Below are 17,280 nucleotides of genomic sequence, written 5' to 3' on the forward strand. Positions count from 1 at the left end.
TGAAATACTATTTTGTTATTTTTTATTTTTTTATGTGAGTTAAAATTTATTAACTTAATACGAAATATGTAATTAAAAAACAAATCACGTAAAATCAATCCGTTTCTGTGATTGAATTGCTTAATTTCAAAATAAACAATATCCATATTAGCGTATTATATATACTGAGCAGATAACAAACTAAATTTAAGTCAAATTTGGAACATATTTTTTTCAGTTAAATTATTATCTCCATTATTTTAGTTGAATCAATAATGTTATTAATTAGGAGCGACAGAAACCTATATAAATAGGAAAGATTAAAAACTGATTCAAATTGAATATAATTTGACAATTGGATTTAATTTAGATTCGATATCGTTTTAAAAAACATTGTTATAATGCACGGATAATGTTGGCGCAATTATTACTTTGAGAACTGATGCAGTTAATGATTTATGATTACCGTTCTAAAAATCATGCAAAAATCGTCATCGCATGATCAAAGTTTACAGTTTTCCGTATTTTGCCCGCACGCATGACTTATGTGCTGATACTATCGCCACAACTGCATTCAATTCGAATGGAATTATTCATATATCTATCCGCACGAATAAACCGTCTTTACAGTTTCATCGATTTCACTGGTTTATATATGGCACTACCAGCGAGAGATATACAGCGTGTACATATTAACGATATTTATTAGTGAAAACCAGTAAATTACGGCTCGCTGTTAAAGCAAAATACGGTCGTATCCGGTGGGAGTGCATATAATGTCCGCGGTAATTTCTCTCAAAGTTACCGGTTATTTAGTGTAGGGTAACGCCCTTAACGAGAATTTACGGCTATTATGAAATATACGCATCTCGACTCGCATATGGAAGATCCAATACGGGACTCTGAATTTTTCCGGTGAAGTGAGACCGTCGCGGGAACGTAAATCTACGAGAGCGCTTCTTCTCTTTACGATCTTTCCTCATACGAGACGCGAATGCGTTTCGTCGTTCTGATATTCAAATTTATTGCCGATCTGAAATTCGTGTTAACAGTGTAAAATACGTACATTATGGCACGCTGGACTTTTTATACTGCGGAGACAATATTCAAGAAATATTTTATATTAGCTACATCGTCTATTCTTGGTAGCAATTTACCCGCAGCTAAGTACACTTAGTACACACACTAATACTTATTTGATACATGAAGCTGTACAATCTCGATGTTATCTCGTTTCTTGGTTTCTTGAACTTTATAGTTGAAAAAAAAAAATAAAATCACTTTTATAACAGATTATAATTATTAATCTTTTATTTTAATCAAAATGAGAGAGTACAAAGATTTGAAAGTAATTTTGTTATATCATAATTATATAGAACAATCAAGTTACTAGAATATCAAAACTTTTTACAGCATTACTCATCATGCTTTCTATATAATTATTTTGTTAGTCCAACGAAATTATTTTTAAATCTGTGTATTTGCTAAATTTTAGATGCCTCAGCAAAACTATATTCTTTTCATGTATGTGTCATATCAAGTACTTTATTCAAGTTAGCGATGACATGTGCAGCACTTCTGTTTTACAAGAAACTGGTTAAAATCGGGAGATAAATCTATATTACTATTTGAAAAATATATTACTCTAGTCTTGTTATTGTTATCTCTTTTGCTATTCGTTATTTTAGCGGCAAAAACGGTGAAACTAATTATCTCTCTGACAGTATCAATAACAAAGAGAATGAATTATCGGAAGTAGCAGTACTGTGAAGAGGCAATATTTATTGGAAAAATTCTCTCAACTTTTTACTCCCTCGAATATTCGTTGCTCCGAATTGTTTGATATACGTACACGATATCCGGCAGCAATACTCGTATACTTCTTAACATATTCTGCTCTTATTTAACATTTTAAATTTACGATTTAATTTACGATTTCATAATTTAAGAAAATAATTCTTTCTTAATCCTTTGTGGAATGGAGATTTTTGAAGAGTGTTTTGGTTCGCTGAATTTGATTCTTCAGAATTTTGAAAGTGAAAAATGTATTAAGTAGAAACAACTAAATTTTTTGTTATTAAACAAAATATTTTATTATTAAAAAATTTATTTTTGCCGAAGCTACTAAATTTTTTTTAGTGCATTAAAAAAGTCTGTAAGATAATAGGAAAGTATTTATTTATTAACATTATTAATATAATGGATTTAAGATATGATCTAATACTTGTAAATTTCATGTACATATATAATTTAATCGAAATAACAGCACATATTTATTATTAATTAAATTTCTACAATTATTAACAAATTTTTATTAAATTTATTTTTTCCAAATAACTATACTTTTATATAAAAAAATGTAGGAATAATAGAAATAGCATTACGTTGCAAGAAAGACAATCGAACTTGAAATCTGGGCGCCGCCCCGACATTGCGGCTGAATGCACCAGGTTGATCCAAGGCTGTTCAAAGTCTATGTATTCACTGCGGATGAGAAAATCCTCCCTAACAGCATCTGAATATTGCAGTCTCATCCACTCTGACGCATCCACTTCACGAGCTTCGCTTATCCTGCTCGCATGCTAGGGTTTGTAACCCACTGTGAAAACCAACAGCTTCATCGCGAACACACATAACAAAAACTTTGATAAAAAATTAGCCTACATTCATCGTGAATGACAAAGAAGTGTCATTTCAAGTATCTTAAGAAAAAGTTATTGAGGAAGTATTAAAAATTTATTAACACATTCTATATCGTGTTTACATAAGTGTTCATTATTTTACACATTATGAGATTGTTATCAAATTATCACATATTTTAATTCTTGATCTCTACAAATGAATATTCTTTAATCTTGGATTTGATAATATATTAATATCTATCTTATAGTTCGAGAAAAACTTTTGTTCTTTAATCATTAAAAATCTATAATTTCGTTTACAATTTTAAAAGGTAACAATATCGCATCGTATCGTATTTGAAGTATTGTAAAAATAACGTCATAAAAATTACAAATATCTTTTAATGTTATAGTTGTATGTACTAGTAAATGATTTCATTCTATTTTCGAAGATAATATAAAATCGTATTACACAAAGCCTTCAATAACAAGGATTTGACAAGGATTTGGAGAACACAACATTTTTCTGTATTTTTAAATTGATTAATTCTTTGCAAATAAAAATTTAAAATACATATAATAAGTAACTAAATTATTATGTTGTTCCAATGTTAGATATTTTGATATTTAATAGACGTGTAATATATTTTAAAATATTTAGTTTCTGTTAGATAGATAATAGTGTAGTAACACTGACGGATCGCTTTGTAGTAATCGGCTTTTGTTCGACGGAAACAGCGGTTGAGTTTCAAAGTTCCGATCCTAGCAGTGAATTAGATTGTCATTGCTCCTTAACCCTCTTTCACTTTAAGCGTTTGTTAAGCTTTCAAATAAGTCCAGCAACGCTTCAGGCTTTAACATCCGAGATCGATAGAGTTGTTTTCGCTGTCTCCAGACATTCGCAGTCCCGCCAGGAATAATATTTTGTCGATTGAAGACTACGTATTCCAATCCAGACCGTTCTATGTGGTTTGATCAGCACAGAATTACACTGACAATTTTCACAAACATGAAGGATTTTCTCATAATTGTTTTATTGTCGAGTCTTGATTTATCGCAACCGATAAATTCTAAAATATAATAGTTGTAGTAACCTACGTAAGAAATCTCAATCAAAAAAATTATAGTCGATTATTCTTCTCATATTCGACTGTGATTGACCCAATACCTTATGCTTTAAAGCTAACTACACCTGTTATGTTTTTAGGAATAATAAAGTGAGCCGTAATAAAGATCGCCGGGGCTTGATTCTTCACAATTTATTTTCGGGACGATGAATATGAAGACCCCGTCCGCGCGCGGAGTAATATCCGCTCGACTGCATTAGCGGTTGCTCGTCGTCGTCGCCTTGATGAGATTAGTACTTAAAGCCTATCAGACCCGTTTCCCGACCTCGGTCTATTTATTGTCAGGGCGTATCCGAAGACGCGAGTGGATGGATCGAAGCCCCCGAACAGGAAACACGGTGGAGCAGTAATCGACCACTTTAGCCGAAGCATTCTGCCGAAAATGTCTCACCTCCATTAACTGCGACAAAACGTCGAACATCTTACCTATAATCTTATACAGGCGAGAAAAGATCGATATACGACAGCTACGGAATTTAAACTGCGATTGACCCGACGGGAAAAGCTTCCCCTTCCCTCAATATTATTCGTACGGTTGATGAGGTGTTGTACGAAGATAACTTCTCTTATCCGAAAGTGAGACGCGCCGAGAATCGATGCAGCGCTTTTTAAATCTTCTATCACGACTGAATATGTATGCAGAATGATATTTTAAAGCCCGTATAAAATGGTCTTCTATACGATAGCCAATTCATTATTCGTATAGGGAATCGATCTGCTGATATTATTATAACTTTTCTCATGCATTTGATTTAAATTGAGAAATATTACCAGCAATACACTATGATAGTGGGACAAAATTAGGAAGATTACTTATTATACATATATACGATAAAAGTATTATTTAATTCTTATATATTTTTAGACATTCTTAAATTAAATATTTTACGTTTTGTACATATTAATATATAGTTAAAAATATGTTCTATGTTTAACTGTTAATATAATTTGTAATACATTTAAATTACACTAAACTTTATTGATATATAGTTATAAATTATTATTGCGGACATTTTATATTAAAACTTATATATAAAATGGTATGTTGAGGAGATTTTGCACAAACAATGAGCACATTATTATATATAAAAATAATATATGTGTCATATGAATATTACTTTTTCTTTTAGAAGTTTTTATAATTTAAAAAATGACTTTACTATCACACAAAAATGTCAGAGTGACGCGACGATCTTACATAATGAATGAACCAATCTGAGACTAGGATAAATTGTCCTAAAGAATTTACGTCATGACTCATGACTATAGAGATGTAACGTTTAATACTTAAATCTTGAGTCTTTCCATCGTATCGTCGTATACATTATATTTAAATTTGTCATTTTTAAGACGGACCCATTTCAATGCTAACATGACAGTTCTAAATACCTTTTACGAATAGTTAAAGCTTAAGGAGCATTCAATTTTTTAAACATTATACTATTGCTGTTAAAAAGACATTTTAATTTATTATTTGAAAAGTATAAAATTTTAAATGCGTACTTTATATATATATATATATATAGAACATTAACATTTTGATTTGTTTATGATTATAATAATATTACGCACATCTTCAGAAAATTCTCGAAAGTATTATAAAACTTACTTTCTTTTATGGATTGGCAATATATCAAAATATTATGTTTCTTTCATTATCTTCGTAATATTTCGTTTCCGTAATATCGTGTTAAACATAGTTTACTATTAACGCGTACAGTAACATATGTATCAATTTACATAAATTATATTTGCTGATAATATCACTCTGAAAATGATGCAAACAATCGAAGCTGCATTTTTTCTCTGTTTCTGCCGTAAACGTTGCAAGCATGAGTGAATAAAATATTCACTTTCTTATTCCGACTGTGAATACATATATTATGAGAAAAGAAATAATATATTTGACTATAGAAATTTTAAAATCCATCTTTTAATCGTATAAAATATTTTTAAATTGTATGTAAAATTTTTTATACTTATTCTACTTTCCATTATTTTTATTTTACTTTTTATTTTGTAATAAAATATCAATTTTTATTATTTGAACTATTCGGCGTATAATTCGCTTAAATGGTGCTTGTGTATTTTTCTTGTGTTAGTATTAACTCTCACGTGAAAATCTACAAGTCTGATGATCGCACGCCATCGCGAATCCAATTATACAGCTACGCCGGGAGTGCCACCTTGAAATTATTAATCAAAGATCGCATTCGATTCGTACTAATCCCGTATTACATCCCGTTTTATCGGTTTCCATCTAGGGCGAGCTATTCTGCACGCTCGCATTTACCTGCAATCCCACACTCCCGACTTTCGGTGAAGCGGAAAATTCTATTGTGAAAAGTAGCGCACGTGTAACGAAAAAAAAAAAAACTGACTGTAAATTTGTTTTCTTTATGCGTGTATTTAATTATGATTTATTATTTAAATGATTAGAGCAAAATTATTGCAGCGACAGTTATATAAAAATTTCTAAAATTATTTAAAACATATCAATTAATCTTTTGCGGTTAGAATAAAAAAATGTTTTTAATATAACAATTATTTTTATAATAATAAAGATTGTTGAAGTATTTTAAATTATTTTTATAAGGAAATTTTAAATTTAAAAATTTGCTATAATCATTTTTAAAAATAATTTACTATAATGAATTTTTGTACATATGTCTATAAAAACTCTATGCAAAAGATCTATGAGGAAGTTAAGTCAAAGTAGACTTTTCAAGTGCAAGAAAACAGATAGGAAGAATTTTGTTGTGACAGTGACACGTCTTTAGGCAACTGTTAACTAAGTCCTGAATAGCTCGAATATATACATTGTCTGATGAGGTGCGAAGATTTACTCAAGTCTAACTTCCGCCTTCTCTCGATAATGATATAATACCGTTTAATCATATCGTGGCGCATCTCTTATACGCTTATGTTCACACAAATTAATTACTGCGCTTGACAATGGTATGGCATTTTGAACCAAAATTTCCACGAACGTTATTACTGTCGCTATTATACAAATCCAGAGAAAGAGAAAGAGAGAATGAAAGAGAGAGAGAAAATAGAACTCGGCTATCTTTTGAAATATGTATGTTTGTGTAAAGCAAAAAATAAAACTCATAAATATCCACGTTTGTGTAAATCAGGAAATAGGACTTATAAATATCTACGTGGTCTAGACGCCTTTGATTTTATAAATATTCAACCTTTATAAGGCAGGAAAGTTATAATAAAACAGTATTATATCTTGATATGAGGAATACAATGAAATAATAAATTATAACAAATCTTATTTAAAGAAAAAAACTGTTACATTTTAAAATTAGACTTCTGCCTTTTAAAAATTAAATAAATTTTGAAAATTACAGATAACATAATTTAATTTTGTATACTTTTTTAATACAAAATCTTTAAATACTTTAACCTTTACAAATACTTACTCAAACCAGAAAATGAAAATGTCAGCGTCTGAATTTTCTTCGTGAACAGTCGAGTAAAAGTAACATGTTTCCACGCATTTGCTACAATTACCGGCATCATTTGTCACACGTATGCACGCGTGTGCGGACTCAAAGAAAGTATGACTTATTTTATTCTGTACTGTATATTTTGTTACATATTTTGCTTGTCTCCTGATTCGTAATCGTGCAAAAGTAAAACGAGTCGTTTGTCAAGAAGAAATAACTTTTCATGGATCGTAATATAAAAAAATTGCAATATAATGGATAAATCGTTTTAATTAAATAAATCAATTTGATTAATTTAGGAGTTATATTAAAAAAATATTTTATAAAATAATAGATTAAAATTATCAGAGGAAGAAAAGGAAATGGAGAATGTAAAAATTATTTTATGTATTAAAAGTATCTCTTTTTTGTGAAGTATTTGTTTAATTTATAAAAACTAAGATTTGAGGTTTATGGTATAAATAAATTTTCTTTTTATAACATTTTAAGTGAAAATTTTAAAAATATATTAAAATATTTTCAGATTTTAATAATTAAAGAGTGAGAGAATTTTTAACATAAAATATATTTAAAGATTATATATCATAGAACTTTTATAATTAAAGATACTTTTTTATCAACCAACAAAATCCATAATGTAAAAGAAGTTAAATAATTTCTTGTTTCATAACCTGGGACAAACGCTTACCCAAGACTTTGACGTTTAAACTCATCTTGCCAGCTTTCACGTTGTTTCTTTCACAAGATATCGCTATAAAATTTTACTTTACAGTCTTCAAGATAAATAAGCTTGCCTTGTTTTTCAAGATGAGCTTGAAGAATTGCGGTTCTGAAAATGGCCTTTTGAAACCTTTCTTAAACACTATAATAATTTCATTATTGTGAACGACTGTAACATTAATATAATTAGTATAAGAGCCTCAAAATGTCGACAATGATCAGCGAAGGTCACAATATGTCGGAAATTATTGGAGAAGCGGCAAAATTTCTCTTTTCTTTTGTATTTTTGTCACGGTTGCGTGCACTTTTTTTATCACAGAAACACGAATAGCAGTACGTGATTTATGATGAAAATAAATATCTATTACAATATCGATTGACGTCTTTCGATTTTCCGATACCATGGCGCGGTCTAGAAAACACATTCAGCGGATTTTGCGAAAAAGGCTGTTCTCTTGTTTTAAACGCGCGAGAAAAAAGCAATACAAGATACATGAAGAAGCTCTGGCATAGCTTCAAATACATGACATTTGAGATTTCTCATCTTTTTTTTTTATGACATTTGTGAGAACAGTATGAAATGATTTTTCTAATTTAAAGAAATGTCTGACAGTTATCTAAGAATTTTTATGTTTTACAGAAATTTTATTTTTGTTTAATTTCAAGTGAATGTTTTTTTAAAAACTGTTTAAAGGAGTGTTAACTAAAAAATACTTGAAATTAAATTTTTTTTAATCACAAGAACAAATGATCTAAACGAAATAATGCTGCGACTTCCCTTCTCATTTCAACATCATTGCGGCAGTTTCTTATTTTCTTTTATCTTCTCTCTTTATTTTTTTCTTTTTCTTTTTTTAACATATACTTTTTATTTAATTCTGTTAATTTGTTTTGCAACAAATAAAGATTTCTATAATAGAAAATGTTAAAGAAGTTGTAAAAAACCTATGATGTTTAGTAGAAATCTTTTAAAAACAGTAGAAAGTGTAGAACTTATTTACGCGATCATATCTAAAATAGAAAGAATATCCTATTTTTATTTTTAAGTAGTAAATTTTTGAGAAATAGCAACTAGATTTGTAGTTTCCTTTAGTTTGTACGATTTATATCCTTGTCGCCACATATTCACTATAAATCTTGAGTGAGAAATATATCTCAAAATTGCTACTATTATGCAATAATTCCTTAATCTGTAAATCTTCGCAAATCATTATGTTATTGATATAATTCCAGGAAACGTATTGAACGCGTCTAGATCGTTCACCTCGCGTCGGTTTCACTGATATACTAGTCGAGTCAGATTTGTTTGAAATTTTCATTTATTTTTTGTTGCTGATTTCATTTGATTTTGTAAAAGAAGAGTCATGCAATATTCGGAGATTTTAATAGAACGTCAATTTTTTTATTTATTATATATAAAACCCAAATCAAACTAAACCCAAATAAAAATTGAATATTACTGCTTCTATATTATATTGGATTATATGTTTAATCGGAATGAAAAGCAACTACAGATTTATAAATCACGTCACTTAGTTTATATTTTCTTTCAATTTGCTCCAATTCTGTTGTGTTCGACTGTTTTGAGTGTTTCGGATTTTACGGTATCTCGATAAATCTTTTTGTAAGAGAATATAGCGTTCGAACTTCACTTCCAATTAAGTATCTCGATAGCGCGTTCCACATATCGATAGCTCAGCTATACATAGTTTGATCGCATCTCTAATTGAATTACCCGGGATTTACGCGGGAAGAGTTTATCATGTATACAAGATAGACATTTCCGATTTGTATATAATAAAATGTAAAATTAATAAAGATAGGAATATGTGAGAAATAAAATATGAGGAATGAAGTTATATTTAGGAATAAAATAACGTAATAAAATTAAACCAGTCACATTTGGCTAGTGTTGACATATGTGACATTAAAGTAAAATTTTCAGTAAATCGATATCTCTAAAGTAATTATTCTAAATGAAACTATTAGACAAGTTTTTGCATTTTTAATGTGCACGCATTTTAAATCGCGCGATAAAGATAATTCATTGTCGTGAAAAACAACACGGCTCGCGCTTGGCGCTTTTCTAATTTCTGTACACCGCTGCATCTCTTCGCGGCAAAATTTACTGTAGCCGCAATTTTTTCCCCATCCGTAGATTTTCGTAGTGAAAAAAGAAACGGCTCTCCACCTGGAATCACTTGGAGAGCATAGCTATATAAATTACACCCCAACACACACGTTACAGGATTGCATAAAATTATACGCGTAACATGATGGTCGTTGGAGATATCTGCGTTGACTTTGATTTTCGTAATGACCCAGCAAACTAAATGTGCACAGATAAATTTGTAACTCGTATTGACGTAGATATATTTAAATCTGATTTGTAACGAAAATGACGTTATCTATATTATCGGATTTGCAAAAGTCGATCATAATAAAAGAAAATTGACATTATTAATAAATTGCAATATTAAAAAGTATAATAACAATTATACTGGTCGACAATGATTTTATTAAATGGGTATTTGATTCTTTTTTAGTAGTATTAGTTAGTTTACGTATTTTTAGGCTAATTCTGAAAATGAGGTTAAAATTTACTTTACAAGTTCCAATTTATTGTAACCGATATATCTCTTTTTAAAAATTTACACATTTTGACGGCACATCGTACGAGTTCTTTTCTGAATTAAAATTATTTATTTTTGTTTGGAGCCTTTCATAAGAAAAATTATATTGAATTCAATAGCTATTCTCTATAAACCATTTATTTATATCTAGACAGAGAAGATAAATAGAATTTTTTAATGCACATTATTCAAAAAATCCTGTCTTCATAAATTTAGCAAACAGACTTAAAATTAGCGCAAAAAATATTATTTTAGAAACACTCAGATTACTTCAACATAAGAAGAGTAAAATTTTTTTATCTGTGTTATTTATTAAATATAAATTTTATAAAGATATACGCTTTATTTTTTGTTTTTAGAAACTAACACATTTATAAAAATAATATCTTTTTTTATATTTTTTAAAACTCAGTTTAATTTTTGGGGCTCAAAATTCAATTATACATATAATGTTTTTTTAATGTAAATGCTTAATGTAATTTTTTTAATGTAAATTCTTGTAACAAAATCGATAGTAAGCGTGGCACTACCTCTTTTTGAACTTTTATTCTCATAATTCTTTTTTGAAACGTAATTCTAGTATGGCATGTAGCCAACATCCTAAGTTCAATCGTAAGAAACAAGTTTTGTCAGAATCAATTTAACGATTTTCACATGAATAAAGCACAAACAATTCTTGCGAATAGTATAATAATTATAATGCTAATCAGAAATTAGCGAGGATTGATTTGAGACTGTTAAATCACAATATTCTCTGCATTGATTTAATTTCATTTTCTAAATTAATTAAAATTTTATTTTTCTTAAAACTAAAAATTTAATAAGAGTTAATAAAAGTATTAATTTACATAAATAATTAATCTTTACAATGTTAAAATCACGAATCCATTACACAAAGCGGTGTAATTTGCCGTAATTGCTCATTTATCGAATTTAAATTGTAAGGAACGTTCCTCATCTATTTTCCATTGAAAGCACCAATTGAAGTGTATGGATTATTAAATCAAATTATCGTGACAGCGTGGTATATTAATATTCATTATTTATATTGCAAGTAGATAGAATAGTTAGTATAATTTAAATATTTTGTACGATGCGACTGGGGCCTTAGGTACTTGTATGCCTACAACTTCTGCGTTTATTTTTTTATGACGTCCGGCATGCCATTTTGCACACAAGCTAATGTGTTGCCATTCGTGCGGTGCAGGTCGTTTCATTTGTCTATTTATCATTTCTTGAAACGCTATCATTCTTATAATTAGCAAGCAATCCGTATAATTAATCTTTTGTACCTAAGTTGGATTTTAAAAATAATATTTCGACATTTTTATTGTAAATTTTGATGAGTTAAATTTAAATTTGTAAAAAATAAATAAAATACAAACTTTTATGACAGTAAAAACTTGTTAAAGCTTTCACAAGTATGCAAGAATTTTTTCTGATTTTTATACTGTCTAAAACAATATAAAAATCTGCACTGAAGTTCAAAGATTCAAGTTGTTGACGGAAGGTGTAAAATTTCACATAGCTAATAGAGAATTAATTAATTTTTACGATCGCGTAGTGCTTAAATCTGTTAATTTATTAAACCTCCTTGACGTTTGAGATTTATATAGTGCTCTAATTTAGGAAATTTCATAAGTATCGAACTTTAAGCGAGTGTATTTTTTACATTTTGACTCACATTAAACTAAACTATTCGCTCGTCGTATACTGATGATTATACATGTTATTAGGTGTCTTCACAAATGAGTGCCTACGAGTGTTATGGAAGAAGCAATAACAAAAGAACAAGAAAAAATCCAAAAAAGCATCAAGCTACGGCGAACAATGTTATTTATGCACGTAACAATTATTTTTTGAAATATTAATTATTTCAAGTTGTAATTTTGATATACTACAATTCTATTACTGCATTTTATACTCAATATTAGCTTAATATCAAATTACTTATTTTGATATGAAGTAAGAATCGGCAAATATTATGGCAAATATATGCAAGATGCATTTTTATATTAGATCTTAAATAAGTATTAAAAACATTATAGAGAGAAAACTATACATAGATACAAAATCTTTATTACATAATCACACAGGCATTTACAAGCAAAGTATAACTATAAACACGTAAAAATAAAGATTCAATCCGCGGAAAATAATCAGCGGATTAACGGGAGTTAACATAATATTCTAATTTCTATATTTAATGATGTCTTAATACGAAATCTTGTTGACGAAACCGTTTTTTCTTGAGATCTTCGCTGTTTTACAATGTCTCTCGCAGAATTCTTGAATCCTCTGACAAGCTTCTTCGAGCATGTCATCTGGTACAGTTATTACCAATCTCATGTAAGAGTGACAATCGAAGCACTGGGAAATCAAGATTAATAAAATTACGTTTCTATATAACTAATAGTAATTTTTTAAATTAATTATCTTTTATGCTTTGTAAGGCTAAACAATTTAAAAACTTTCGAATAAATTATTAGAGAATAAAATAAAAACATGAATAACGTGATAAAAGTAAAAAATAATTGCACTTACAATATGAATACACAAATCAAATTATTTGATATTGTTAATTTAAAATTTTTAGAATACAAAACTTGTAATAAAAATTTATTGATATTTGTGAAATTATGTGAATTTAAAATATTACAATAAATTTTTAAGTATCTTAATGTAATCTATTACAAAATTTGTCAAATTTTGCCATCACGTTAATTAACGAAAAGGATTATCCTGTTATTTACCCGGCACATTCTATTGCATCGTTGACGCTTTGATTTTTTGCAATATTTTTAAGCAATAGAGGTCAGTGTTGAGTATCCGTAAAATTCAATTTAAAAAATCATGTTTTTATACGGATTTAAGTGATATAATTAGAAAATTTTGAATGGTAAATGAATTGATAATTTAAAATATCAAAAATGCCATTTTACCTGGCCGGGTAGGCAAAACACGGATTCTTCCATTAGCAGCCGTTGCACGAATTCCACATCGGAATTAAATTCCGGAAAGCACTGCAGATCGATGTAGACCTGGAAATCGATTCAATAATTTATAGCTCATAAATTGCAGTTAGTCCCACCTTATTGATGGTATTTGCATTAACGTATAAATAGCGGTCGTGCACCAACTAATTGTACGACCTATTTATCGGAGGCTCGATTAACATTTACGATTTTAGCCCGCGAGCTACGGATTGTCAAACAATGCACTGTGATTCTTGAAATTATGCAAGGGTGTGGCTGGACTAATTACAATGGTAATCATTACCATCATGTACATCGCCCCATCCGGCATTATCGGCTTCAATCCCGGAATTTTTATTATAAAGTTGTATGCCAATTTGGAATGTGACTATAACACCACAAATTGAAATATTTTACATTGAATTCATATTTTTTATATTTTTTAAAATCGCAATAACTTACGTATAAGGTATTGATAACATCGTCAAAAAACTGTTGTGGCGTGTTTTGAAGTATCTTAGGCAGGGCACCTTGAATAATAGTATTGCTGCCAATTATTCGTTGACTCAAACACTGTAAACCTTTGCGAATCTAAGAAACAAAAATTTCAGATTTATTGAGCTGATATTTGTTTGCGTACAATCAATACAATACAAGACACTACGTTTGTATTGCATTTGAACTTACATTAGACAATTACGTTAGATGTTAGTTTGCATAAAATTTACAATAAAATTTTTTTCTTATTTTATGTGTCATATATAATACGAAAAACATTTATATAGAATTAGTTACATAAAATATATCTGCTAAAATAAAAATAAAACAACATGAAGCATTTTGGTAAAATTTATTTTACGTATTTAACAGATAAAAGGAGATAAATAGTCTCACAAATAATGTATTATTGGCCGAAACAATAAAATACATAAAATTCAAAAATTGTATAAAAAAAAGAAATATTACGAAAGATTGTATATTAAACTTTTTCCTGATCCGAATACACGTAAAAATTTTCGATTTCGATGCTTTGTTATGTCGAAATTAATGTAAATTTAGTTCTAAAAACTTGATAATATACTGGAAAAAAGCGTGATTGCATTAATTGAAATTCTGATTGAAAATGGATTCAATTCAGAACTTTCGGGTTAAATCTATATTATAATTCTAATTGAGATAACCATTAGAATTCTAATTGATATGATCTGAATCTTCTAGTTCGTTCATTTTCAACCAGAAATTTTTCTCAGAGATATTAGATTTCTCGTGAACTTCAAATACTGTGAAATATCGAAATGTGCTACACATTGACAGACTATTTGCCAGCTTATCCAATACCTGTTCATGGATGAACATCATCAAACGATCGTACAATCAACTTTTTCTTTCAAAGCGTGACATGATAAAAATATACGATGAAATATATCGAATATGTGGGCACGTGAATAAATATTGAAACAAATTTTTCATATTTTACTAAAAAAAAGAAAAAATCTTAATCATTTGATTAAGCCGTGTTTAGAAGTTGTATTAGAAAATTATTGAAGGGAGGATTTTGCTAAAACATCTAAAAGTTTGATTACATATAGAGCTGAAAATATTTTTGTTAGACTACCAAAATAAAATTATATAAAATGTTTAAACTAGTTGCTACAATGTCAAAACTTCTTGTAACATTGCTCATTATGCTTGAGATTCCTACATAATTATTTTGATAATTCAATGAAATTATTTTTAGATTTGTATCTAGTTAAATTTTTCGATTAACAAAATTATCATTCTTTTCGTATATCAATGAATCTTCTTCGATCAGCTGTACCGCATAGAATAAATAATTTATAGTATAGAAAAATTTAATTTAAATGATTTTTTGTTCTACTGGATAAAATTTTTGCGCAATATCTAAACATTATGTATATAAAGCTTGTCGATTAGCTTTTTCTATTATAGAACTCTCATCTTGATTACTCTAAGATCGCAACTTTGCAACTCTTGCAAAGTTATTAAATAGCATAGAAATATATCCGATAGAGATGCGCGGCGTGGCGATTTAAAGTTAGTCCAGGCGATGCCTCAGTTACAAGACGAGGAATTAAGGACACGATCGACCAAAGGGTCGATTGCCAAAGGACTGAACTTTAATGGTAGAATAAAGTTTAATCAACGAAATTTAATCCAATCCGGAGTATGCGGTGCCAAACTCGCCGAGACATGCTCGGGCCTCGTTACGGAAACAATACCGCCAGCGAAGCAATTATTTTCGGGCTGTCACGTATTGTGCCACGACCATTTACTCACCTCGGCTTCCAGCACGTTCTGACGATCATGGATTATTATCCAACCCATACGCCAACCTGGAACTAAAAATCTGCAAAGAAAAAAGATATTAAAATAGGACTATTGTTGTCAGATTCCATTTTACACATCGTGAGAGTTTAACTTTAAAAGAGACTTTTAAACTGAAGTAAAAGATTCTTAAAAGAAAGTAACATTACTCTGTATATATCAAAATAATTGAAGTGTGCTATGGGAAAACACACACATTATAAGTACTATTTTTCTTAATTTTTTAGGAAAAAGGAAAAACTTATTTTCTTGACTATCACTTTAAAAATTCTACAAAAAAAATATTGTGATAACTAAAGATATAAGCAAACAGTATCTTCAAAAATTTTAATTAAGTAATTCTAATTTTAAAGAAAGTTAAAATTTCAAAATGTTGTAAGTCAAAATAAAAATGCAAATCAAAACATTGCATGTAAGTTTAAATAAAAATGCCAATTACCAACACAATGACTTTCAATATTTTGAGTTGCACTACTTATTTCTCGCTTGTAGCAGCATTTCTTACAAAGATTTTCCTAATATTAGTATATGAACACAGCAACTAGAATAGAATTTGCAATCTAATCATGCAATAAAAAGCATTTTTATAATTTTGGCATCTGCAATATTTTGCCGTGCTACAACTGGATTAATTAAAAAATAGCTCTGCAATTAATATAAATATTATAAATTCTTATTTTGTAGTGTGGAAGAACTAATTATTCATTAATTATTTTCTTAAATTAGATTGTTGATTGAAAATTGTTTTTTAATACACTCACGATTATTTGCAATGAAATACGAAATGGATTTTTTGAATGAGCAATCTATGAGGAAAAGCTATCTTTATTGCGACATGCAATTTTATTATCACATGTGATGCGAATCTCGTGCGATTACAAAAAGTTTGGTGTATGTACATCACAAAGTTTAATAAGCAATGAAAAATACATTCTTTATTTTCTAAAATAATTCTTTTATTTTTTATAACAAAAAAAACTCAACGGAAGTAGGTTAATGTATTATTCTTAACTGCATTAATATTGTTATAAATATGTACCAACAATAATACTGCCCTGGTAGAAATGTATGCAGTTTTCCTTGATACATATCCAGTTACTATCTAATATTACTGTATTCTCATTAATTATGCCAATACTGAGTAGGAAATGGACAAGAACTTGATAGAGTTTTATTCTGTCCGATTCATGAGCAGTTGGCTTGCTTATTAATCAATTTAATATTTATTATTTGATCGTGTTTTTCTATACAGTAAATGGATTCAGATTTTTCGCAACTTTTGTATGCAGTAACTGCAAACAAAGCGTTACATCCTGATTGGGATCCTAAGTAGTTTTCTTTCTCAGTTACTAAACAGAAGTTGGTATAGGTGTTTAGTAATTACTCAAAAAATGCATGAAATTTCTACCAGGGTGCAT

General features: G+C 28.9%; 1 protein-coding gene across 1 annotated transcript in view; it reads right to left on the minus strand.

Moving 5' to 3' along the window:
- Window positions 1-12,707: 12,707 nt before the first annotated feature.
- LOC108754098 (tyrosine aminotransferase) overlaps window positions 12,708-17,280 on the minus strand; it is a 20,605-nt gene continuing 16,032 nt past the window's right edge. The window contains exons 7-11 of the mRNA XM_018496148.1: window positions 15,815-15,884; window positions 13,979-14,107; window positions 13,821-13,904; window positions 13,484-13,582; window positions 12,708-12,911 (exon numbers count right to left, since the gene is read on the minus strand). Coding sequence (XP_018351650.1) covers window positions 12,756-12,911; window positions 13,484-13,582; window positions 13,821-13,904; window positions 13,979-14,107; window positions 15,815-15,884 — 538 coding nt within the window. The 3' untranslated portion in view covers window positions 12,708-12,755. The remainder of the gene's footprint in view (window positions 12,912-13,483; window positions 13,583-13,820; window positions 13,905-13,978; window positions 14,108-15,814; window positions 15,885-17,280) is intronic.

This window comes from Trachymyrmex septentrionalis, unplaced genomic scaffold (assembly GCF_001594115.1).
Source record: "Trachymyrmex septentrionalis isolate Tsep2-gDNA-1 unplaced genomic scaffold, Tsep1.0 scaffold76, whole genome shotgun sequence".
Lineage (NCBI taxonomy): Eukaryota > Metazoa > Arthropoda > Insecta > Hymenoptera > Formicidae > Trachymyrmex > Trachymyrmex septentrionalis.